At 45.1% G+C, this 27,013-nt stretch overlaps 2 protein-coding genes across 5 annotated transcripts in view; one reads left to right on the forward strand and one right to left on the reverse strand.

The window, feature by feature from the left end:
• ECM2 (extracellular matrix protein 2) overlaps positions 1–25,996 on the reverse strand; it is a 33,345-nt gene extending 7,349 nt beyond the window's left edge. Inside the window, exons 1-8 of one of the 2 annotated variants that reach the window (XM_049635659.1) lie at positions 25,799–25,996; positions 13,185–13,494; positions 11,685–11,873; positions 9,198–9,728; positions 7,524–7,639; positions 5,718–5,853; positions 2,612–2,769; positions 163–302 (exon numbers count right to left, since the gene is read on the reverse strand). In XM_049635659.1, the coding sequence (XP_049491616.1) occupies positions 163–302; positions 2,612–2,769; positions 5,718–5,853; positions 7,524–7,639; positions 9,198–9,728; positions 11,685–11,873; positions 13,185–13,470 (1,556 nt within the window). In that variant the 5' untranslated portion in view covers positions 13,471–13,494; positions 25,799–25,996. Of the gene's footprint in view, positions 1–162; positions 303–2,611; positions 2,770–5,717; positions 5,854–7,523; positions 7,640–9,197; positions 9,795–11,684; positions 11,874–13,184; positions 13,495–25,798 lie in introns of both variants that reach the window. The other variant, XM_049635585.1, reaches the window with a different exon arrangement.
• The window catches only part of CENPP (centromere protein P), a 228,303-nt gene that overhangs the window by 159,663 nt on the left and 41,627 nt on the right, over positions 1–27,013 (forward strand). The gene's annotated exons all lie outside the window — the stretch shown is intronic.

A 27,013-nucleotide genomic window follows, 5' to 3' on the forward strand; every position in this document is an offset into this window, starting at 1 on the left:
GAGACTGTGGTCACCTCAACACCAGCCATACCACAAGCTCCAATCAGATAGCCAGGTTTGGGGGAGGGTTCACTATGAAAGGGTGTCGCTCATTCATAGCCCGTGCAGTAATGACAGTGGGAAGAAACTGTCTAAGACAGTCAGACAGCAGTGGATACTCACTCTTGGTTTATCCAGGCTAAAGGAGCAATCCTGTTTTCTTCAATTTTATTATATCGTAGCACAATGACATTGATCTTCCTGGTGTGATTGAAACAAATCTCGGTTATTTCTTCAATTTGGTTATTTTCCAGGTATAATTCCTATAATTAAGAAAACAGACTATTTTTCTTCGTGCTGGTTGGTTGAGTTTGAGAGAGAAAGATAGTGTTGTAGACTGATCTCCTTAGTACTGTCTGAAGAGTCTACTGCTTTTCCAAGTGAGTTTGTTATTGTAAGTTGTCCTTTTCTAACTAATTAGTGAAATAAAATGTGTCATCTTTCATGGTCATGGGATTAAATGAAGTTTTTAACCATAAAATGTTGCAAAATACAGCATACCATAATAATTGTATAAAGCTCTCTAGTTTATAAAACCTATTAATGTACATTATCTCATTTGGGCTTCACAACCCTGGAAAATAGGTAGAAATGATCATTCCCCCTTCAGTAGTGGAAATGGTCCAGCCTGGAGAGATGACAAGGCACGTGGTCCCACTCCTGATGTGCAAGAGACACGTGTCCCCACCAGGTCCCAGCTCTGGGGCAGGCAGTGTCCCACCAGTCTGTGCTGCCTGTCAGGGTTTTATTTTATTTTATTTATTTATTTTTTTTTTTCAACGTTTTTTATTTATTTTTGGGACAGAGAGACACAGAGCATGAATGGGGGAGGGGCAGAGAGAGAGGGAGACACAGAATCGGAAACAGGCTCCAGGCTCCGAGCCATCAGCCCAGAGCCTGACGCGGGGCTCGAACTCACGGACCGCGAGATCGTGACCTGGCCGAAGTCGGACGCTTAACCGACTGCGCCACCCAGGCGCCCCTGCCTGTCAGGGTTTTAGATTGGCTTGTATTAAGATTAATTTAATGAAAAGTTAATTAAGAACCTTGATTTAACATCGGGGTAGTTTGCTAGAGCTATTGTTTTCAACAGCCAGCTGCCTTAATTCCCTTGGTCCTAGAGGGAGTTTTCCCTCAAAAATCTTATTGGAAATTAGAACCAGACATTGGTATACATCTTCAGTTTAACTTTCTATTCCTATTGTACTAGTTTCCTCCCCTTTTCGTTTAATTTTCTTACTTGTTAGGAATGGGTAAAGCAGGAGCTCCTGGCTAGCTCAGTTGGTTAAATGTCCAAATCTTGGATTCAGTTCAGGTCACGATCTCACGGTTCGTGGGTTCATTGGCCTCTGTGCTGACAGTGCACAGCCTGCTTGGGATTCTCTCTTTCCCTCTGTCTTTCTGCCCCTCCTCCACTTGCTCTCTACCTCCCTCTCAAAATAAATACAAATAAACTTTAAAAAAAAATAAAAGTTTTTTTTTTTAATTTTTTTTGTTTTTTTTTTTTTAAAGGAAGAGGTAAAGCAATCTTTAGCTTTTTGCTTTTACCTTAATACATATTTAGGGGTGAACCAAATCAGTGGTTCCCAAACTTGGTTGCATATTAGAATCAGTCATGAGCCTTTTAAAGTGTAAATTCCAACCTAGGTGTACCCCACTCAGAGCACACTCATCCAGACACTAGACTCTGTCTGGGAAGCAGGGCCCTGGAAGGGTCAGAGCACACACACCTGTGTGGACATCACCTCCCCTACCAGTGAGAGGGGCCCTCTGGAAAGAAGAACGTGGGACAGGAGTTCAGGCACATTTGGAGACCCTTTGCTCCTCCATATTATTCAAATTGCGTGTGTTTTACTTGTGTGCATTATGTATTAAAACCTTAACTTAAAAAATTATAAATTACCCCACCCTCAAAAGAACCTGACTGAGGACGTCTGGGATAGGGTAAGGGGTCTATACGTCTTTCTGAAATAAAAGCCCAGTGTTGGAACCTCAATCTTTACAATTTTGACAAATTCTAAATTTCTCTCTTAATCTGCCAGTAAGGAGGATGAAGAAGGGTGGCCCTGCGGCAGCCGTGGCAGACCCGGGCCAGTGGCTCCGTGGGCAGTGAGCCCACAGCTGGCAGGGAGGGCAGAAACAGAGCTCAGAGCAGTCAGCCAGGGCCCCGCTGGGTCTTCCAGACCTCTGCTGTCAGTGTTAGAGGTTGGGTGTGAACTTGGCAGTGAGGCTCCAGCCTGGGCACAGGGTGGGAAGGCAGTGATGGGCGCTGGGCGGAACTGGGACGCTTTCTTGCAAGTTGTAGTTTCTGTTTAAGTTCTCATTCATCTTCCCCATTCTCCCCCCAAGAGCTGTCAGGAAGACCAATTTTCACTTTATCAAGGGTCTCTACTAGTAATTAAAATTGTGTATTGCTTGAGGAAACACAATGTTGAAATTATAGTAAATTCTGTATATAGCACCAAAATGGGATTTAATCTGCCGCACAATAATGTTTTAAAATAGTGCTTTTTTTTTAAATTCAGGTAGACTGTATTTAAAACATAAAACATTGAAAGAAAGATAGTGGTACCTCAATAGAAGCCGGAAGCCCCTGTGGTATAATTCTGAATTTATTTCTTCCCAGACGCAGGTAGGATAAGCTCTTCAAAGATTTGAAAGCCAAAGGGTTGACGTTGGATTCACTGAGATTGTTTCCTTCCAGTTCTAAGGTGACCAGCTGATTTAGGTCTACAAAAAATAAAATACAATTGTCAGAATATGAAGAAAATCAAAAAACCATGTAGTTCCTGTATCTTTCAAAATGTCATGTGAAATGTTCAGTTTATTTGGAGGGCAGATGTCGCTTCTTTGGCCTCCCCCTTGCAGAGCTGTTTCCCAAGTGCTCTGTGCACCCTAGGTGCCCAGCTTAGCAAGATGCTGGGTGCGCGATCCAGTGCAGAGACAGGCCTATCGAGTGAGGGCGTCCCACAGAGGCAGCGAGCCCAAGTGAGCAGTAGAAGGTTGTGGAGGTCATTAAAGCATTGGCGAAGACGTGGACGCCCAGATGAAGCAGCAGCATAATTAGGGATGGACGGAGGACAGGGGAGTGCTCTGCCTGGCAAATGTCAGTCTCTGAACAAGGGAGTTACAGCAGTGAATTCTCATCACAGTTGTTCACTTCCTGGCAGAGAGTGCAGCCAAATGCATGTTTGGAGAGGAGAATGATCAAGAATTCTCCACGCATTCAGACTGAGCTACCAAGAAAGGCCTTTATACAAGTAAGTTTCCCTACATCATTTCCACTGGCCTCAGGAGTGGCATGATCCACATCAGCTGGAATCCTGAAGGAGAGTGGACGGCTCAGCAGTGATGATACCCAGAGGCATCTGAGTCAGACATTCAGGGTGTAACTTTGGGGTTGGTTCGGTGGCCAAGATTTCCAGAATAGGGATGTTTTCATATTCAGCTCAAGTCACGGGCATTGCACTGAGTGCTCTGTACATCTCAGTTCCCTCTCTTAGGCATATTAGAGAGGCAAGACGTTGTCCAAGCAAGAGCAAGAGGCAGCGCCATCAGGGGCGCAGACCACACGAGTGGTGAGGCTGGACTCCCAAGCACAGGACGACGCAGAGGGAAATGGGAGGCTGAGGCAGCCAGGTGAATACAGGCCGTTTCGAACTGGGTGGCTGTGCTCACAGCGTTGGCACAGGCCCCTTGTGCACCAGGCAGTGAGGAGCCTCTGGGCGGCGGCGGCGGCAGGAGAGGACGCTAGTCTGCGAGCCCGTGTGGCGTCACTTGAAGGGCTGAGAGGAAGTAGGAGGCCCAACCAGTAAACTGATAAGTGGTTATATTTCCTCATGTTCTCTCTAATTTCTGAAACTAGAGGTACTGAGAATCTAGCCCATTTATCTAGAACATAGTTGAAGTTTGGGAACATAATGGAAGTTTTCCCACGGAAAACAGATAATAAAAGTAGACCAGTAGCTGGTATGTGACCTCACGAGAGAGAGAGAAACGTAGCACCCAGTGTGAATTCATGATGTTACACGTGAGTTTACAGTTACCCTGGCTTACGTGTATGTTGTATGTGACAGGCAACACGCTGGGACTAGAGAAGCTTCCTGTGGGGTAGATGCAGTGCAAGAGGGTTTGTAAGCAGGAAGTTGGTAGAAGTCCTTCCCGTTGTGGGGTGGGGGCCAACCTGGCAGGTCACGGACACGGGAGAATGCGAGTGGTGGCCACGCACAAGCACTGCTGGGGGGCTGCGTGCTCTCCCGGAAGCATCCGGTCCCTTTTGTTTCTGTGCACCTTTGCACGTGCTGTTGCTCTTCCTGCACCACCCCTCCTGCCCACTGCTCTGGAACTGTCTGCACCGCGAAGGGTCGCGAGTGAAGACCTGCCACAGGAGCACGTGGAGAGCAGCAGGCCGCTGGCGGCCACACCAGGGGCCTCCCTCCCTGCAGAAAGAGCAGCATCTGGCAGCGGTGGAGGCCTGCGCTCAGGGGCCCCCTGCTTGCTGCCAGCTGGCTGACGGTCCACGGCAGAGGGCTCAGCACAGAATGTAGAGGCTCTCTGGGCACCGTCACCTGAGGCCTTCCTCATGGCCGAGGCCTCTATGGTGCTTGGACTGGGGAGACGTGTGTGAGGGAGAGAGCATGTGGGGAAGCCGCTGCCAGGACTATGTGAGCACAGCTCCCGGTAGGGGCTTCTGCCTTATAACACGTGGTCTAGAAAATGGAGCTAGAGGGGCGCCTGGGTGGCTCAGTCGGTTAAGCGTCCGACTTCAGCTCAGGTCACGATTTCGTGGTCCGTGGGTTCGAGCCCCGCGTCTGGCTCTGAGCTGATGGCTCGGAGCCTGGAGCCTGCTTCCGATTCTGTGTCTCCCTCTCTCTCTGCCCCTGCCCCGTTCATGCTCTGTCTCTGTCTCAAAAATAAATAAAGGTTAAAAAAAAAAATTAAAAAAAAAAAAAAGAAAATGGAGCTAGAAAGGTGACCTCACGTGCAGTTAGCAGACACCCATCAGCGCGCTGGCCTAAATTCAGTGTTCCTTCGGCCTCTGCTTCGCCTAGCAGTTGGAAATTGCACTTTCTGGTGTCTTTTCCATATGACAAAGCCTATCACAGTTTGTGTGTATTGATGTGTTTCATGTGCGCCCTGCAGTCCCATCTGGAAATAGAATATTTCCAGAACTCTGTACTTTTCAGGCTTGGCATTTCTTAGGATTGCTGGTTTTCTTCCCATCACTGGAAGGGCTTTGTTCCTCGTGAGGTTTTTTGGGAGTAAAAAGAAATCGCGAAACTGGCTTACTCTTTTTAGGCTTAAAATATTTCAAATCAGATAAATAGGAAGTGGTGAGCACTGTACTTCACGAGCTGTGCCGGACTGTTGGGAGGATGGAAGGAAGAGTTAGGCGTCTTTGTCTGGACACAGCACTTGGCCTCAGCAGAGACACCAGCCAGCATTTGTGAACAGCTTGCGTGGTGCTGCCTCTTTTATGCCGAGCTCACAATGTGACAACTTCAGTTGTTCAGTTTGGTCCAGAATCAACCATGAGAGGAGTAAATAAATTTTATCAAGGTAAATGGTGATGTGGCCTAAAAAACTCACTAGTGCATCTGGCAATACTGTACATAAAGTTTCCACACGACCACAGAGGAAAAGGCTGTAAGGACATACATCAACCAAACGTTACATACCGGATAAGCTCTCTTCACTGATAGCCTGCAGACTGTTGTCATTGATCTTAAGTTCTTCTAATGCAGATGGTAAGTCAGGAGGAATCTCTACCAGATTGTTCCCGTCCATATTCAGGCGCAGTAACTTCTTCAGAAGCTTAAAAAGTGAATCTCGAGTTACCTTTTCATCTGGTATAGATGTGCAGTCACGCATGGCACTGAGTGCCCAGAGCGCAGCCCTGCTTAGCCTCACGGACCCGCCTGCCCTTTCTCGTGCCTGCGGGAAGCATTGTCAGCAACCTGTGTCTGATGATTTTGTGTCCCACTCACCTGTTTCTCCTATTGTGGCTTTAGTGAGCAAGAGAGAGCTCCTGTCACCACTGGACCAGTCACATTGGGCTACATCTTAGGTTTCCACCTTCTCGGCAGTAGACACAAGTTAATTAGATTATGTGGTGCTCTGAATCTGTCATGGATGCTAGCAATTAAGACAGCAGTTTGAGGGGCACCTGGGTGGCTCAGTTGGTTAAGCGTCCAACTTCAGCTCAGGTCATGATCTCACGGCTCGTGGGTTCGAGCCCCACGTCGGGCTCTGTGCTGACAGCTCGGAGCCTGGAGCCTGCTTCGGATTCTGTGTCTCCTCTCTCCGCCCCTCCCCTCCTTGTGCTCTCTCTCTCTCTCAAAAACAAACATTTAAAAAAATTAAAACAAAAGATAGCAGTTTGAGTTCTTACAATATATCTGCACACCTCAATTTTCTAGTTACACTAAGTGGGAACAGTCATAAAATAGCACTAAGTGTTGTGGACCTTCTTCACAGTGGCTACAAATACCACAGGCTGCTCCTTCGTGGTGCTCACACAGTTCTGTTGGGAGGCACATGCCTGTGTTTGGGGTTGTGTGCTTGTAGAGCTCTGACGCCTCACTGGTGACTCAGCAGCACGTAGTCAAACTTGAGCAGTTTGGGAAGGGGACAGAGGACCCCAAAACAAGAAAAGGAGATGCTCTCCTATGTGTCTGTCTTTCTGATCAAACGCAGCAGATGCGTGAGTCTCAGCTGACGCAGCAGGACAGGTGCCTGGAGCCCTGTCCTGTCCCAGCCCAGAAACTGCGTGGGAGCCAGGAACTGAGCACACTCGTGCCCAGCAATTTGTACAAAGGTCATAAAGGGGGTTGCAGTGTGTTTCATTGGGCTTCTTACAGCACACGTGTGTATTTGTTTACATACACAGACCCCTTCTTTCTTGTTTGCACCTTTGCTTCCCTGACACTCCTTGGGCCTCTTTCCTTTGCTCCCATTTTAGGAAATGTTTTAGTCAAACGCAAGTCTTCCAGAGGTTTACTCTCTGTTGTTTCCTGTCCTCTCGCCCTTGTCTTTCCCCCCACTGTCCCGTGCTGATTTTCATCTGAGCCCGTTTGTGTCTCCAGAACCCTGTGCTGCTCACAAGTTCATCAGGTCTTGCCCTCAGCACAAAATCACAAAGCTGTGTCTTTCTAGCCTGAACATGTAAATAAAGTTTCCAGATAAGCTCTGCTCATGTACTAAAAGACCATATTTAAACATACTTTCAGCTGTTTGAGGAGAGGCTGCTCCATAAGTTCAAAATACTAGTTTTGTCATTTTGCCGTTGTTGGTGCTCTATGGGTGAAGCATGGAAACCCACAGACCTTGATCAAGATAAAACTTGAGTGGCTTAGGGACATCACGGGGAGACTTTCTCAGGAAAAGGCTACAGTGAAAACACTTCAGTCTCCTTCCCTTCCCTGCTGCCAGGACAAAGCTGCCCGAGGGGGTCATCACTCACCAGGCAGAGTGTGTATACTTACCTTGAATGCTTTGGGCCCTATGCCCGGGGACGTGATATTATTTTTGCTCAGATCAAGCCTTTTCAAATTCGGCAGCCCATTAAATGCTTCATCAGGAATGGAGGTGATGGCATTGCCTGGAAAACAGCAGCTGTAACTTAGGCTCACGTGTGCACACAGACGTGCACGTACACATACGTGTACTCATGCACGTGCATAGATAGCGAGAGAGCTCTACCCTGGGGAGACAAGGACACCATCTATCTAAGCATACTTTCCCTTTGATGTGTCCTAGACCCTGGGCCAGAAATCCGAGACTGTTATCCATGAAATCCTGACACATCATTTACCTTTCTGAAATCTCCTTCTCTGAACGAGGAGCTCAGATGGCCTCCAGATCTAATGTTACAATTGTGTGGCCTCGATCTGTAGAAGTTTGTTCTACATGCTTTAATTTTATGGGATTTTGTTTTGACATTTAGTTAAGTGCAGTTGTCAATGACTTTACACCTAGAAAATGAGCTTCCCAGAAACAGGGAGTACTACAAAAACCAGGTGGTGACCTTCTTGTAAAACCAAGATAGTATGACTGGGCACAGGTCATTCCTTTTTCATGCACAGATTGGGTTTTCTTATGGCAGAGCGCACCTGATGTGCCGGCCTCGAGCGGGGGTGGATGCTGCTGGGCCTGAGGGGGTTCCCCAGGGATCCTTCGAGTGTGGTGTCCTGTCACAGACTGGCCGTCCTGAACCACAGTGTCCGACGTTGTCTGTTGAGTGTGTGTGTGTGTGTTTACAAGGTCAGTTGTTATTTCTCTGGTAGTTTACTTCTGTGGTTTCCCCTGAGGCGCATCCGAAACCCCATTCAGATTCTCTTACCCTTTGTGTTCAGGGCAGACAGACACACACCTGGTCCTGCCATTCGTGTGCTCAGAGCCCTTCTGGTGACCTCATATGAACAGGGAGGAGGACCAGACCCCACCATACCCGCCTGAACGGCTAACATGAGGGAGAGGCCGGTGGGGGGTGCTGGGCATCTCTGGCAGCAAGGCCGCAGCCAGCTTTGGGAACCGTGGGTGGTTTCCTGTAAAGTCAAACACGCATTTACTCTGCCAGTCAGCATTAACGAGAGGAAAACCAGGTCCACACGGGCCTCTGTGTGTGGATGTTTGTGGAACTGTCCGTACGGTCGCCCCACACTGGCCCTGACCCCGTACCCTCCAGCTGGCACCTGTGGTCTCTGCGCGCCGCACAGGCTCCTGAGGAGCAGCATCCAGACACCAAGTGAAAGAGGCCCAGCCAGGAAGACTGCGTGCCATGTGACCCCACTTGGGTGATGGCCATGGATGGCCAAACCCTGGAGGCGCGTCACCTCAGCAGAGACCAGGAGCGGGGGGGGGGGGGGGGTGCAAGCGAGTGTGGGGAGGGGATGGGAGTTTTCTGCACCCTGAATGTAGGGTAGTTACACAACTGCACACGTCCCATAAGTTACCACACCTCAGTAAAGCCTACTTGAGGGAGAGTCAGTGGGAAATCATGATTTGATTTGGAGAAATTTGCTTACACGTAACTATGCTGTTTCTTCCACAAAGTTTATTTCTATGATCGAAGAGTGTTTAGGATCAGTTTATATTATGAAGTTAAAGTAGGACTCTCACAGGGCAAGGACAGAACAACATGCGTCCACGTCTCTTACCAGCAAGCTCCAGGCTTGTTATCTCTGGTGCCGTGAGTGGTGGCATCTGCGTGAGGCCCGCGCTCATGCAGCTGATGGTCCTGTAGGACAGAGAGCACCCGCTGGGCAGAGGTGGCATGCGTCTGGGAGGGGGGGGGACCCGGGGTCTTGAGGGCATCCTGAACACGTCTCCTCTGATGGTGTCATCGTGCTCCTCTTCGTCATCGCCGTCCTCCTCCTCCTCGTCATTGTCCTCCCCCTCTCCCTCCTCTTTCTCCTCCTCCTCCTCCCTTGCTGGGTGTCCTCTTTGATGGGCCTGCCTCCCCTCCTCGTGGGGTCTCTGCTCTCCCCCTTCTCTGCTCCGCCCTTCACTGAGGGGTCTCCCCTGCTCTCCGGGGTCAGTGGTCTGTTTCTTCTGCTCCTTATCTTTATCTTCTTTAATTTCTTCTTCATCCTCCTCAAACCGAAGTTCCTCTTTTTGCAACACTGGGTTCATTTCCAGCGGACAAGGTGTCAGTTGCTTACAGGGTAAGTTGGTTGCTTCTCTTTGTTCTGAAGAATCACCAGAAAATTCACTTGTATCGCTTACGGCTGTACCAGTGAGTGGCTGGGGAGAAGCTACCAACCATGGGGACACAACAGGGTTGGGTTGTGACGTTAGCAAAAGGAAAAATCATAGTGAAAATGAGGTTAGTAAATACTCTCTCCAGGTACTTGAGTGCGATATACACATGAGACACCTTTTGAAATTTTATTTCTAAGACTTGTTTTAGGCAATTTTTGTTTTGCCTGTGGCCTTAATATTTATTTTTACTAAAATGCCTGGCTACCTGGTAATAAAGAGGGAATAATGTTGTTACATGATGCACAGTGATAAGCAGTCCTGTGTGAGGTTGCGACGTGATGAGGTGAGACCTTTATCATAGATACTGCTCAGTTAATTGGGGTTATTAACAGTGTAAGCGTCTGTACCGCCGAACATAAAAAAGTGAAATGTGTATTTTGCTTGCTTGTGGTAGTGAAACTGGCTTTTGTTTGTAGATTTATTATTATTTTTGTCTGGTTTCCTTTCAGCCCCACGGGCCCAAAAGCATCTTCTGAAATTTAGAATTACAGAGAGTTTTTCTCTTTCTCCCTCCCGGACTCTCTAGTCTGATTTTCACTCTGTGACCTTCTGGAAGTCCTCCTGGACTCAGATGATGCTGTTGTAAGTGTGCACAGGGGTGCTCCCCACTTTTCTGTGATGATGGGGACAGAATGGTCAGCGGCACACGCTCGCCTGCGTTCACACTGAGCAGCAAACGGGGCCGGCCCGACAGTCACCGGAGCTCAGGGAGAAGTGAGCTCCAGTGCGTGGACCCTTACTGAGTCATCTAGACATAAATCACCTGGGAAAGGAACTCAGAAAATGTAACTATCTGAAGGAATTACTTGAGATTTTGGCCCAGTATATATTATAAAGTCAGTGAGTTATTTTTTCACATCTCTGGCACGGCATGCAAAAGGAAAACAGGAAAAAATTAAGGAAAGGAAACTAAAGCTATCATATTGAAACATTTAAAATCTTTCCTGTATATCCAAGTTTATTTTTCCAAAATAGCCACAGCATTTCAAGATTATTCCAAGTCCTTTGAAAAATGTCTGATAATTTCTAAATCTTGCCTGTATATTTGGTAACATTTTTTAAAGGCATAATACCTTAGTAAAATAAGTGTAAACCAAAATGCAATTCCTAAATATTCTAAAGTTCTTCTTGGTAGACAGCCTCTGTAGACACCCACCCTGTGACCGTCCATCTACCTCAACTATAGACCGGAAAAGATGTCTCTGTTCTTTCCCATCAGATTATTTACCACGTTTGTTTATTTCATCAATCACTAACTAGGCTCTTCCTGGGGACCTGCGCCTCCCTCTTGAGAGTCGTCTGTAACTCAGATATGAGCCCCATGAGCGTAGGGGACAGCAGACATGCACCAGGGCACGTGGCCAAGATGCGGGCCCTGCTTCAGGGCCATGCTCGCGCATGTCCCCAGATGACCCGAGCAGTAGTGAGAGCGAACAGGCTGGACGCATTGGGCTCTTTTCTCTCCAGATGCAAACCGCCTCTCCCTCTGTTCCCCAAGAGTTCTTCATCTTTGTTGGTGGTCTAAACGTACCCACCCTGAGTCAGATTAAGGGAGACCCCGCGTGTAATGTGGGAACTGTGGGCTATGTTAGCTTTGTCACTGCTTCTCTGAAGCTGAGAGTCTGTGTGCAGTGTGGTCTGGTCCAAGTTTACTCATTCTGACAGAGCTGGGACTATAAAGCCTAGATCGTTTAGTTCCGTCTCCTACCATGCATTTTCCCAAATAACGTCTATGTTTGTCATCACTGTGCCAGTATCTTCAGTACCTTGATGACTAGTTTACCATAATTTAATTTAAAACTTAAGGCAGTGACAAAACAAAATCAAATGTAAGTTGAAGACTCCATCACATGTGATATTTTGTTTCAGCTAAATACTTATACCGGTATCCACGCAGACTGGACAGCACTCTCCTTCCGGTGTGATCGTTTGGGGGCATGTCAGAGGGGGGCACACGGTTTCATCGCAAAGCACCCTTCCATTGGAGCAGAGGCAGGTCGTGCATGGCTCAGGAGACCACACAGCTTTGTTGTACATGGTCATCCCGTTTACCAGACAGTGTCCCTTCTTTCCTGAAAGAGAAGCAGGGACACAGTAAGTTCCTGCGTGTGTTTGCACACCAAGTACGTAGATCCAGAGATGTAACCCCCAGCGGGGCGTCCGCCTGCTCTCTCAGCCTCTCACTCAGGCTCTGAGAGTGACCAGCCTGGTAGCCTGACTCTGAACTGCGCCTCCGCACTGTACCTGTCGGGGTGACTAAGTTATACAACAGCGTCCACCACCCCAGGTATCAGGGATTCCTTATCCATGCCGTGTGTCCAGTGTGGGCACACGGCCTCTGCACAGGATGGCCACCCAGGAATAATCAGCGGGCTTCATCTGCAAGCAGGCTGCCCTGATGGCCAAAGCAGAGAGAATGGGAGTTTGCAAATCCCAGACAAGCCCCAAAAGTGTCTCATTATGTGGACCACAGCAAATGAGATGGCCGTACCTAATTTCAGAAGAGATGCGGCAGTGCAGCTCCATCCGGTGCCAGAGAGCAGGGCAGGGACAGCCCCGGTGGTGAGCCCACGCCCCAGACCTGCCGGTGTGCAGACAGGACAGCCAGGCCACGGAGCCTGCCTCTGCAGGGCCTCTGACACTGGTTCCCAAGGAGACATTGCACCTGTCCCTTCTTTGAGAATGGCTGTTCTACGGAAGGAGAGCTCCCATGCCACCATATGCATCCTTGTACCATGCACAGTGCAGTGGTCTTCAGTGCCTCCATTTCCAGTGCACAGCGTGGCACACACGTGGGGAAGTGTGTCAACCAAGAAGGCCCTCAGACAGCCTGCTTTGATTTGAATGTTAGGGGAGATGCTGTCCTTCCGACCCAGTATCATTTCTGGTACCTCTCCTTTGTGGGATGAGCTACCATGCCCAACTCCCACCCTCGGGGGGCTCTCACGTTCGATCTGCCCTCTCCCCCCCGCCACTGTGCTCGCCTAACTCAGGCCCTGGTTAACAGCCCTGTGTTCATAGAGTCATCCGAATAATTTATTTCTATATCCTATATGATCTATCACTGTAAATGAAAAAGCAGCTTACAACTTTTTATGTATATTGTCTATGTTATGAATATAACTATGTAAAATACATGGCACAGTAAACAGACTAGAAATTAATAAACGAAAATAGTAACTGGGTTTTATAAACATAGTTGTGGGATAACTGTTTTCTTTTCCAATAATTTTATATTACAATTACATTCTATAAATGAAATTTTAAATTATTTCAAACTTTATCATTAGATTAAACCAAAAGATAATACAGTAATATGAAAAAAAACTTTTTTTTGGAAAATTGTCCTCCTGGAGGTTCTGTTTCTCTCACTGGGCTCTTACCTGGTAACACGTTATAACTTGATTCTACTCCAAGAAAACCTAGAAAAGAGTCAAACTTTTCCTCTGTGCTGTAGTCCAGGTTCAGCAGGGGACGTGTTGCTCCAGGTGTGACCATTGTCCGCTGGTCCCCCAACTGCCTGCTGGACCTGCGGGCAGGCGAGGAGCTGCCCCTCAGTCTTCTGTGGTGCATTTTCCTCCGCTGCTTCCTAGGTGCTTCTTCATTTTGTCCAAAGTCAGTTTGACAGATGATAAGCAGAAGGAAACAAACCAAACCTGCAAACTTCATGCTGGCTTTTCCACCATCCAATTTCTAGAATGAGAAGGAAGCAGAATTTCGGATTTAGTGGTACCTAATTTTCACCTTTGACAACTGGGCTTATTGCTCATATGTATGCCTCAGCAGCATCTTTGAGAAATGACACACATCATCTGTGGGCTATTTGCCCAATAAAAATCAAAGAACTTTTAATATCTTTACCTTCATACCAAGCATGAGCAAACTTGTATAAAGAACCAGATATTAAATATTTTGGACTTTACAGGCTATTCGTCTTGAACGTTATCATGTGAAAACAGACAACGGTACGCAATGGCTGTGCCAGCAACACTCCCATGTACACAACAGTGGGTTGGACATGGCCTCCAGGCTGTGGTTTCCTGAGTCCTCTCTGGATCACTGTGTTGTGGGTCCTCAGAGGTTATCCAGGGTCGCTGTACCTGTGTGCCAGGTCATCCTCTGACCAGCGCCACCCACAGTCCTTTCCCCCAGTGCTTTTTTTTGTTCTCTTATCCTCTCGCTTTATGATTTTCTTTATTGGGATGAGGGGGTACGGCTACACCCTATAAAACTAACAGGAAACTAGAATCAGTTGTAAAGATGTAAGACAGACAAAGAAGAACTCTTAATGAGCCTGTCTCAAGGGTAGTGCAGGGTTCTGCGTGAGGTGAAGTTGAAAACACACTGGAGACATGAATACTCTACTCCTGGTGCTGTGGACTCAGTGTGGTTGTAGCCCTGTGCTCACACACATTGGTGCGGGCATGTGAAGTCAGGTAGCAGAGAAAGTGAAGAGTAACCCTCTACAAGGTGATTGATTGTGGGGCCGGTTGACGGACTCACCTGGCCACACACTTGGGCCCATGGTTAGTCCTACAGGGAAGGTCTGCAGCACCCATGGCCTCTGAGCTTAGAGTCAGTTTCTCTACCCTCACCCCTGCCTATCAGCTCTCCCCTCTGCTCTTCATTCAGGTCCTCTTGCTGTCAGTACCCCAAGATGGAGCCAGGGTGTATGGAGGAGAGTCTGAACCCTCAACGATGCCAGGGACCCAGGATCGTTAGTAAAGGAGCAGCCTTGCTTGGTGATGGGATTTACCCCACTCCTCACCAGCCTGCCTTGGTCACCTCTGTGACCATACTAAAAACAAAACAAAACTGTTAACTTCAGAAACCATCACCCTGGCAGAAATGGTGAGCATTAAGGTGATGTTATGTACAGACTAAATTTCCAAGCTGCTAAGGAGGGGTTTTGAAGGCTCATAGGGCCAAAAAGTGGCCATAGACTGTTGACCCAGTAATCTTATTGGCACCTTGGGAAATAGACAAGAGACCCTCTAAGCACTGGATTCAACCTTTCTGCATGAAATGAAGTCCTCTGTTAGCATCAGATGCTACTATAGTACAGGTCAGCTTCACAACCTGTGGGTAAGTTGTGGGGATCCCAGAGGACAACTGAATGGAAAACCACGTTCGGGAGGTGAGGCAGGCCTTCCCCAAGCCACTATGCCCCCACAATGAGATACAACTACCCATCTATTAGAATGGCCAAAATCAACACCAAATGCCAGTAAAGATGTGGAGCAGCAGAAACTCACATTCATGGCTGGAGGGAATACAGATGGGTATAGCCCCTTTGGAAGACACTTGGGCAGTTTCTCAGAAACACACTCTTACCATGTAATCCAGCAGTCATGCTTCTTAGTATTTACCCAAGAGAGTTGGAAACACATGCCTACACAAAAGCCTGCACACAGATGTTTACAGCAAACTAGGAAGCAACCAAGACGTCCTTCAGTAGGTGGGAGGATAAACAGTAGTCCATCCACACAGGGAATATTATTCACCACTAAAAAGAAATGGCTGTTGGACCATGAAAAGACAGGGAAGAAATAAACACACATCACTAAATGAAAGAAGCCAGTCTGAAAAGGCTACTGTAATATTCCAACTCTGTGACATTCTGGAAAAGGCAAAATTGTGGAGACAGTAAAGAGAGTTGCTGCCAGGAGTTGGTGCGGGGGGTGGGGGGAAGGGGCAGGGAACGAATCGATGGAGCACAGAGGACTTTTAGGGCACTGAGAATATTCTGTATAATACTGTAATAATGGATACTACCATTACACACGTGTCCAAATCCATAGAACGTACACCACCAAGCGTGAGCTCTAATGTAAATTCTGGACTTGGTGATAACGGTGTATCAATGTCATTTGTCAGTTGTGAACCTAAATCTGATCATTGTCGTATATCAAAAAGTTAGTGCTAATACCGTGCTTGATTTTGAAATATGTTTACCGCTTAAGATCAGGAAAAAGAAAAGATGTCTGGTCTCACCACTTTTAGTCAACATTTTATTGAATATTCTAGCCCGTATAGTAACGTAAGACCAAGAAACAAAATGCATCCAGACTAGAAAAGAAACTGTTCACAAATGTCTTGTTCGTGTATATAGATAATCCCATGGTGCCTACATAAAAAGCTACAACCGATTTTAGCAGGGTTTCAGGATATAAGATCAATATACAGAAGTCAGGATTATTTCTACATACTAAAAACAGTAAAGAAAACAAAGCTAAAGGGGTGCCTGGGTGACTCAGTCGGGTAAACGACTGACTTTGGCTCAGGTCATGATCTTGCAGTCTGTGGTTTTGAGCCCCACGTCAGGCTCTGTGTTGACAACTCGGAGCCTGGAGCCTGCTTCAGATTCTGTGTCTCCCTCTCTCTCTGCCCCTCCCCTGCTCATGCTCTGTCTCTCTCTCAAAAATAAACATTTAAAAAAAAACCCAAAGTTAAAAATACAATACCATTTATAGGGGCGCCTGGGTGGCTCAGTTGGCTAGGCGGCTGACTTCGGCTCAGGTCATGATCTCGCGGTCCGTGAGTTTGAGCCGCACGTCGGGCTCTGTGCTGACAGCTCAGAGCCTGGAGCCTGTTTCAGATTCTGTGTCTCCCTCTCTCTGACCCTCCCCCATTCATGCTCTGTCTCGCTCTGTCTCAAAAATAAATAAACATTAAAAAAAAAATACAACACCATTTATAAAGGCATAAAAATGTGAAGTACTTAAAGATACTTCTGACAAAAGATGTCCAGGATTGCAGCCCTGAAAACCATGAAGGATTGCTGCAGGAAATGGAAGAACTGCATAGGGTATGTGTGCTGTGTGTATAGGTCAGATGACTCAGGTTTAAATTCTCAATTCTATAATCGATAGTTTGTCACAAAGCCAGTCAAAATTCTAGCAGGCTATTTTGTTTATTTTTTTAATGGCAAGATGATTCTAAAATTGCTGTGGGAATGTAAAGAGCCTACAATAGCCAAAGCAACTTTGGAAAAGAGAAGAATAAATTTGGAGGACTACCACTACCTGATTTTCGATACTTATTACAAATATGGGGAAATAAAGATAGTGTGATACTGATGTGAAGACAGACAAGTAATCAGTGGGACAGAAGAGAGTGTTCAGAAAGAGACCAAGCCTACATGGTCAGCAAGAGGTGCACAGTCATGTATCATACAAAGAATCGACCATAAATATAACAGCAAAAAGTATAAACTTGTAGAAGAACACATAGAAAGAAATTTTGGTGACCTTGGATTTAGCACAGATTTCTTAAGTACAGCAATAGAGAGCATGATATTTATTTTTTAATTAGACTTCATCAAAATTAAAGGCTTTTTGTCTTCAAAAGATACTGTTAATAGTAGGAAAATGCCACATACTGGAAAAAATATTTGCAAAACATGTATTCAACAAAGAACTTGTATCAAGAACAAAGAAGGGGGCGCCTGGGTGGCTCAGGAGGTTAAGCGTCCAACTTCAGCTCAGGTCATGATCTCACAGTTCGTGAGTTTGAGCCCTGCATCAGGGCTCTGTGCTGACAGCTTAGAGCCCGGAGCCTGCCTCGAATTCTGTGTCTCCCTCTCTCTCTGTTCCTCCCCTGCTCATGCTCTGTCTCTCTCTCCTTCAAAAAATAAATAAAAACATAAAAAAAAAAAAAAGAATAAAGAAGTATCACAGTTCTGACATGAAAAGAAAACCCAACTTTTAAAAGCCCAAAGCTTTGAACACACTTTACCAAAGAGACACGCAAGGCATATAAGCACATGAGAAGATGCTCAAAATCCTTAGTCATTGGGAAAATGCAAGTTAAAGCCTCAATCAGATACCAGCACGCATCCATCAGAATGACTAAAATTAAAAGGATAAGCCACAGCAAATGTTGACAAGTAGGCAGAATAACTAGAATTCTCGTTCAGTGCTGTTGGAAATGTAAAACAGCATAAACATTTTCGGAAAACAGTTTGGCAGTTTTTTTTAAAGTTACATGTGCGTCTGCCATTTACCCAGCCATTCTGCTGCTGTTTACCCAAGAGAAATGAAAACATATGTCCACACATATTTATATGTGAATGTTCATGGCAGCTTTCTTTGTGCTGGACAAAAAGTGGAAGACATCCAAATGTCTATCAATGTGTTAGTGGATAAACAGCTTGTAATGTATCCATACCATGGAATACTACTTAGCAACAGTGATAAGTAAATCTCAAAATAAATATGTTGAATAAAAGAAGTCTCATACAGAAGGACATATACACAGTTCCGTTGTAGAAAACGCAAACCCTTCTGTAGGAAAGCATACCCATGTCTGCCTCGAGGCAGGGGCATGTAGATTACCAGGAGTCATGGGGATCTTTTGTGGATGATGGATATATTCATTTTCTTGATTGTGTTATGGTTTTACAGGTGCACTTTACATATGTGCACTTTAATTTTCAACTCTCCTCACCACTGTAGTTGGGTTGGGCTACCACCTTGATGTTGGGAGTCCGAAGGTGGCTATTTGGAATCACATATCTCTGTCACATAATGCGCAAAATCCCCAGTTGTGTGAACTTCTTAGCATTTGTTGTAGGATCTCACACTTTCCTCAGACAGAGGTGGAGTTGTATCATGGGGTCCTTGGAGACCAGGCTCTGGGCTTGACAGGTTAGATCAGAAGTCAGGAAATTAGAGTAGGGGCCAAACTGAGTCTGCTGCTTGTTTGTATACAGCCTACAAGCTTAAGATGGCTTTTGTGTTTTTAAATTTAAAGGTTTTAAGATTTAAAAGAAGAGTAATAATTCATGACAGATCACATAAATTGAAATTTCATTATCCATACATAAAGTTGTATTGGAGCAGCCATGCTCGTTTATTTGTGTATTACTTTTGGGGACTTCTCCGCTAAAGAGCGTCATTGGGTAGTTTCAGTAGATGCTAACATTTATTTGGCCTGCAAAATTTAAGTACTTTGCAGCACAAGGTTGCAGCCCACCACTGAAAGCAGTGCTTCTCAGCCAGAGAGTTTTGTCCATGGGTCCCATTTGGCAGCATGTGGACTCTCTTCAGAGTCACTGTTAGGAGGGGCTCTCCCAACTCCCTGTGTGTGGGAGGGCCCGGGTGCTGCTGGAGGTCTTACAGAGCCCAGGACCACCCACCACGACAGAGGAACCGAAGGGCCCAGCACGTCGGAAGTGTCTAGATGGAGAAGCCCCTGTTGAGAGGAACTCATACAGAGGTTTTTAATCCAGACAGAGGCAGGCGGTTTACAGGCACATCTAATGAATTCTAACTAGATGGGGTCTTCTAGTGGTCTTCTAAAATTAAACAGACCCCTTGCACACGATGATCTCCCTCCCGAGGTTTACTCTGACTCTGAGGTGCTGTTTTCTTTTGCTCAGTTTCCAAGTCTCACACGTGTATGCTCGCTCATGTGGCCAGAATTGCATGTTCCTTGAGGAATGATCCCACTTCCATTCTGTATTCTGTTGTGCTCAGGTGAAGCTTTGTCCTCGTAACCTTGGCTGTTTATAACAGTGGCACTCTGCTGTGTGCAGCTCAGACTTTCAGTGAGTCCTTGAAGCTCTCCTCCGTTTCCAGCTCTGGGGGATTCATCATCTTCTGGGCTCAGACAGCTCTGTCAACAGGGTCTTCTTAGGTTGAGCTCCAGTCTGTTGTCCATAGGAAAGCCCAAAGAAATGTAAAGATACAAGCCATGGGGGTGTCTGGCTGGCTCAGTGGGAAAAGCATGCAACTCTTGGTCTCAGGGTCATGGTTTGAGCCCCACATTGGGGTAGAGATTACTTAAATAAATAAACTTTTAAAAGATAAAGATACAGGCGGCGTTCACATAGTTTTCTCTCTCCAGAGTTCATAATCTTTTTTTATCATTTGTTCTTAAAATGTTTAAATTTGAGGGGCGCCTGGGTGGCTCAGTCGTTAAGCATCCGACTTCGGCTCCAGGTCATGATCTCACCATTGGTGGGTTCAAGCCCCGCATCTGGCTCTGTGCTGACAGGTCAGCCTGGAGCCTGCTTCAGATTCTGTTTCTCCCTCTCTCTCTGCCCCTCTCCTGCTTGTGCTCTGTCTCTCTGTCTCTCTCCCTCTCAAAAATAAATAAATATTAAAATTTTTTTAATAGTCAAATTTGTAAAAGTAGCGTATATGTTTTAAAAACTCAAAATGGTGCATATGTTTATAAGGCAGAAAAGACACATTGCCTTGATCGTAATTCATTGTTCAGTACAAGGGGTAGGCACACTGTTTCTCCAAAGTTGAGAAGATAAATATTTTAGGCTCTGAGGTCCAACAGTCTGTTGAAACTTCTCCACTTTGCTGCAATAGCCCAAAGTAGCTATAGACACTAGGTGAACAGACAGGCAAGACTATGTAACTATGGTGTTTTGTTTAAAAAACAGAATTTGGCGAATGGGCCCTAGCTTCCCACCCTCTAGTTTACTGGGTCTTTCATGACCCCTCTAAACAGTTTGGTGATGGACATTTAAATTCTTTGCCAATTTTTTGTGATTATAGATATTATGGATGTATCTTTTGGATGTATTTTTGTATTCTTAATTTTAATTTTCAGTTTACAAATATAATAATAGAGTCTCCTTTGGTTTTGAACTATGTTATCCCTTGGGTTTATTTATTTATTTATTTATTTTTTAAACGTTTTTATTTATTTTTGGGACAGAGAGAGACAGAGCATGAACGGGGGAGGGGCAGAGAGAGAGGGAGACACAGAATCGGAAACAGGCTCCAGGCTCCGAGCCATCAGCCCAGAGCCTGACGCGGGGCTCGAACTCACGGACCGCGAGATCGTGACCTGGCTGAAGTCGGACGCTTAACCGACTGCGCCACCCAGGCGCCCCCCCTTGGGTTTATTTTTGAACGTAGTTTAATATTTATAAGTCACTTTGGTCATGTTTATTAGTATATTTTGAGACTGTGTTATAGGTATATTCAAATCCAAAATTGTTAGATCTTTCCAGTGCTTTTATCATTAGGTACTTTTTATATTGCTAATAGTGCTTTTTGTCGTAAGATCTACTTTGTGAGATATTATAGCTGATAGTCTTATATTTTCAATATACTTTCTATTTGCATATCATGGAATTTTTTTAATGCAGTGTGACAATCTTTGTCTATTAATTGGAACATTTAGTCTATATTTAACGTTAACACTTGACATGTTTGAGTTTAAATCTGTTTTCTGACTATTAGCTTTCTATTCGTTCTGCCTGCTTGTTTTGTTTTGTTTTTCTTGCTTGCTTGCTTTTTTAAATTGATGACTGAGTTTTTCTTGTTCTGTTAGTAATTTACACTTTTTACTATTCTGCTCTTTGTAGGGATTACCACATACATCTCAGCCTGTCACGTCTGGTATAAACCAGAGCCTTTCTGTCCTCCTGGACAATGTGAGGCCAGGACAGCCTCCTTTTGTCCCTCAGCCCAGCACCGTGCCACTCTTGTCACATTAATTCTAGATACATGTGACATCCTCAGAAGATGATGGTGATTGTCATTTAGATCAGGCTCTCCCAGCCTTGGCACCACTAACATTTGGGTTGGAGAATTTGTATTTGTATATTCAGTAGCATCCCTGGCCTCTGCCCAGTAGATGCAGCCAGCACCTTCCCTTCACTCATGGCGAGCAGAAATGTCTTCACACCTTATGTGCTGGGCGATGGAGGGAATCCTCCTGCCCCAGCCGGGACCTCCTGTGTTACAGTCACCTGAACATTTACTGTTTTCTTTCTGCCCATTCTGTCCCATGGTTTCAGGCTTCTGTCAGGGTTCCATTCTTTCTGATTTACGAACACTTTTTAGTAATTCCTTTAATGCAGGACTACTGGTGACCACTTCTTTTTGTGTGTGTATCTGAAAATACTTATGTTTTATGTCATTCTGGAAGAATGCATTTGCTGGACATGGAATTGTAGGTTGACAAGTTTTTTGTTTCAGCATTTTGAAGATCTCATTCCAACATCTTCTTGTTTCCTTAATTTTGATTGAACATTCATCTGCCCACCTGATTATTTCTCCTTTTTAAAAAAAAGAAAAATGTTTATTTTTGAGAGAGAGAGAGCCTGCGTGAGCAGGGAAGGGGCACAAAGAGGGACAGAGGATCCAAAGCAGGCTTGACGCTTTCAGCCCAGAGCCCGAGACAGGGCTCAAACCCACAAACCACGAGATCATGACCTGAACCAAAGTCGGACGCTTAACCGACTGAGCCACCCAGGCACCCCTATTTCTCCTTTAAATAACTTTTTCTGCTGGCTGCTTTATCTAAGATTTTCTCTTTGGCTTTGGTGCTCAGCTTTTTTGCTGTATGGTACATAGATAGGATTTTCTTGTTTTTGTCGCCTTTGGGATTTATAGCACTTCTTGAATCTATGGCCTGGAGACTCATCAGCCCTTCTCTCCACCCAGTACTTTCCTACTTCTGTCCTGAGTGTGTTTAGGGCCACATTGGTAGACATGATGGCCTCCTCATGGTGTCTTCAGTGCGTCTACCCTCTCTTGTCTCTATCCCTGTCTGCCTGTGAATTGTCCTGGTTATCCTTTTAACCTGTGTTGCAGTTCATGAATTCTCTCTTCCACTATTAAATCTGTCCATTGACTTCCTTGTTTCTGTTACTGTGGGATTTTTGGTTTTGAGTTTTCAGTGAGTTCTTCTCATGGTTTCTGATTCTCCACTGAAATTTTCAGTCTTGTCTTTTACTTTTTGAACATGTTAATCACATTCTTCCTAAAATCTATGTCTGAAGACTCCCACTTTCTGAACACTTGATGTATCTGTTTCTGTTGTCTTATTTCCCCGGGATTATAGCCGCATTGTGCTATTTCTTCCTATGCCTCATGGCTTTTGATTGAGCACCAGATATTGTATAATGAAAAATTAGGGAAATACTTGGAAGCCTTAATGATAAATTCTTATCCCAGAAGGATTTACATCTGCTTCAGGCATTAGGGTGAGAGCACTACCAGTTATAGACGGCATGTTCTGAAGCTGAGCCTTGCTATGTCTGCTTATGGATCACACTGGGTCCCAAACCAGAGCGGGGGACCTCACTGGCATCGCCCTCCCTGTCATCCTGCTGCCGGCGTAGCCCCGTTCCTAGGGCTTTATTTCTGTCTTGCCTGCTGAGGCTGTTTTAAAGCTATACTCAATTCTTGGGGTGGCTGGGTGACTCAGTTAAGCGTCCAACTTTGGCTAAGGTCATGATCTCATGGTGCCATGAGTTCAAGCCCCACGTCAGGCTCTGTGCTGACAGCTAGGAGCCTGGAGCTTGCTTCCGATTCTGTGTCTCCCTCTCTCTCTGCCCCTCCCCCATTCACTCACCCGCACGTGCTCTCTTTCTCTCAAAAATAAACATTAAAATTTTTTTTAAACACAAAAATTAAGCTACATTTAATTCTCTGCTGCCTCTTCTGGACCCTCCTTCTAGATGCCTTCAGAAGAAAAGTTGTTCAAAACCTATTTGGTTTCAGTTCTATCCCAAATATTAGTCCTGCTTTTTCCCTCTCCATTCTAATTATTCTCAACAGCTTTTGTTCTGAATTCCTTAGTCTGCTATTATCAGAACCAGGAGTTCCCTCAGATTACTTTTATTTTCTGTTAAAGTGATCCTCTTTCTCTAAAAGAATGTTTTGGGTTTTAAAAATTTTGAAATCTTGTGTCAGAAAATATCATTGGTTAATTGGAAATAGAATAATGATTTCAATCCTTTTCTTCCAAAACTTTATAGCTGTTGTCCATTTTCACTTTTTTTTTTTTTTTTTAATGTTTGTTTATTCTTGAGAGAGAGAGAGAGAGAGAGATTGCAAGCAGGTAAGGAGCAGAGAGGGAGGGAGACAGAATCCGAAGTAGGCTCCAGGCTCTGAGCTGTCAGCACAGAGCCCAACATGGGTCTTGAACCCAGGAACCGTGAGATTATGACCTGAGCCAAAGTCGGACACTTAACCGACTGAGCCACCCAGGCACCCCTCTATTTACTTCTTATATCTGCTGTTACTGATGAGAATCTAACCCAAATCTGGGTCTTATCTCTTTGTGAGAAATCTTTTTTTTTTTTCTCTCTCTCTATGGAAGTTTTTTTTCATATTTTCAACTCCTCTTTAATACTCAGAAGTTTTACTATAATGTGTAGGGTTGTTTTTTGTTTGTTTATCCTTCTTGGGATCTTTTAGCCTAAGGCCATCTATCTTTTGCACACAAGCTCTCCTTTACTGTGCCTCTGCCTTCCTCTTTGTCCTCTTCCCCCAGTGCAGCCTCATTCTCCTGCTCTTCCTCTGCCTGAGGCCTGAAGGAAGGGGTTCTCCTCCTTGGGCTGATGGCCCTGCACATGGCCGCCGCCAAGGTTGTCCTGTCCGCCAGCCTCAGCATGCAGACTTGCGTTCAGTATGTATGTCCACTAATTACTGCAGCCTCTTCAGAACCTCTACTGGACATCATTGAAGTGGAGCTACATTGGAACCAGTTTTTGTGATCCGCTTTGGTTTTAGTAGAACTAACATGAAAAGTCATGAAAGGAGCAAATCCCTTCGCCAATGGGCAAAGGACCCTGGAGGAGTCGTTTCAGAGAGCAGGGAACGGAGGAGGCAGTATGTGGGCTGGGCCAAGAGCCAGGATGGGGGCAGCAGGAGGGGCCAGGGACGTGGCTCTGGTGGAGAGCGTGGGCACTGCGCTCTGCGTGAGAATTCATGGACATTGTCCTGCATTAACAGTCGTCTGTGCGGACGCCCTGTCTTGAACCAGGTGCAAGTTTAGTCCGGCCCTGGACGGGGTTTAGGAGGACGCCCAAGAGGGTCTCCAGCACCCGGGCGGCCCCTTGTCCTCCCGGAAACACTCGCTTGACAGGACCAGGCCTGGGCTTGCTCATCCTAGGGCCCCCACCTGGACTTACCTCCCGGAGTCTTTCTCCTTACCCCCCAGAATTGGCTCACTTTCATCCAGAAACCTAAATACACATGTACAGAAATAAATTTTCAGAGCTATCTTAATTTTAACAAAATCAGGATCTAAATAGTCTCATTAAAATTTTAAATGTTTTATGAAATGGCCTTTCATTGCTAATTTTATAATCAATGTCAGGGTGCCTGGGTGGCTCAGTCAATTAAGCGTCCCACTTTCAGCTCAGGTCATGATCTCACAGTTGGTGGGTTCAAGCTCTGCGTCAGGCTCTGTGATGACAGCTTAGAGCCTGGGGCCTGCTTTGGATTCTGTATCTCCCTCTCTCTCTGCCTCTCCCTCGCTCTCACTCTCTCTCTTTGTCTCTCTCTCAAAATCAATAAAAATTTTTTTTTAATTTATAATTGATACCTAGGCCTTTGTTATTTTCAGTGATTTATAAAATTTTGCATTGCGTTTAATATTTACTTTAACAAGCAACTTTGCAATTGAGTAAATATGTTTCTAGAGTTAAAATTTTATGGTACTCTAAATCACAGTAGGTATTATTTTGATCAAGTACATTTTTCTTTCCAGCCCTTCTTGTTTTATCCCAACATTAAATACTGTCCGTAAATCTTGGTTAACTTATTGTTTATCTCCATTTAAAGTTTTTCATCCACTGTCTTAAGTAAGTTTTTAAAATAACATTGAGAATTTTAAACTTCTACACAAAGCCATGAAATGTCTGTTGTCCCTTTTAACGTCACTCAACAGGCTTAAAATGAAAAACATTTTTAATTAATACTTTATGTTCTTTTAGGTTTTAAAAATTGAGAATGTAATTGTCAAACCAACTTCTACTTCTGTTGAGCATGTAAATTATATTTAAACTTACAAAAGTATCTTTAATCCTAATTCCGTAAAAGTTCAAAATACTTGGGAAGTATTCATCCTGAAAAAAAAAACAAGTAAGCAGCATAATGTACACTTTAAACTTCTAAAATCTATTAGTAAGAGCTAATTTCCTCAAGTGTTAAACACATTTGCAACATAAAACACCCAAATATTAAAACCATTCCACATGCCTTAGTAGAAACTTAAAATTTTAAGCTTTTACCTGAAATTCTAAACTAAGTAGGTTCTGCTTGGTGTCATTAAAGTCTCCGGCTGAAAATGAAACAAAACCAGAGCTTTCTTTAAAACAAGGAAAGAGAGGAATGTTGAGAAATGCTAGCTGACTTCTTAGTAAAATCGAAAATCACTGCTTCCCTTGGGAACAAATGCCTTTCGGATCTTTGTGCAGAGCCGCCAAGAGAGTAACCAGGGAAGACGGTTACCAAGGGAAATATTTGTTCTCAATCACAGCAGAAGCAGAAAGCGGAGGCAGGGGGAGAGAAACCGGAGGAGCAGTAGAGGCTCACTAAGAAGTATGTGGTGTCCCTCTAAGTTCACACCAGCCTCCACGGTACCCCTTGAGCTTTACCAGACTACAGAGACGCCATTGTTGCCACGTGGAGGACCGTGCGTTCCTGGGATGCCTTTAGTGGGGTTAACTCGCTGTCCTCTGCCTGCTCCCCCAGTCTGCAGGCAGCCTTGTTAACAAAGCACAGAGCTGTTACATATTAATGTCACTGAAATTATGTAACTTCCAGCCTTGAAGCAATAAGGAGAAAATGTGCAAAGGAGCTTTGAGCCTTCTGATGATGGTTACTCTGGCGAATTGGTTGTCTACTTTGGCCTCAGTTTTTTCTATCTACAAATGAGCAGGTCAGAGAGCGGTCAGGGTTCCAGGCTCACACTGCTGCTTATGGGGACCTTGGATGAGTTACTGTTGTTTCTGATTAAACTTTATCCTTCTGTACAACTGGGATGATGATACCTACCCTGCCAATGCAATGAATACCCTATGTGAAGTGCCTGTCACAGACTAGGGAATTATTTAATGGCTATTTTTAAATTCTTACTATTCTACTTCAAGTGTCTAAATTTTCTGACAGAGAAGAGCTACATTTTTGTTTTTCCAAAATCTTAAAATGACCTGGGTAGATCAAATCAAGGTAATTGACTACACACGTGGGCCATCCAAATGCCTTAAAATAAACTACATATATATGTATATATATATATATGCAAAATAATTAGTACTATTAGAAGAAATGTTGAGAAATTCCTTAAAGATTAAAGGCACAGAGACTCTGACAGATAACACTGCAGCCCAAGTGTATGGGACAGGATAGCTCTGTGGGTGTTCCCCACAGGTTTAGAAATTCCAAATGCTGGGAATGGTGACGTTTGTTAGAGACTGCACTTAAGAATAGCAGGTTAGATGACC

Source organism: Panthera uncia, chromosome D4, assembly GCF_023721935.1.
Source record: "Panthera uncia isolate 11264 chromosome D4, Puncia_PCG_1.0, whole genome shotgun sequence".
Lineage (NCBI taxonomy): Eukaryota > Metazoa > Chordata > Mammalia > Carnivora > Felidae > Panthera > Panthera uncia.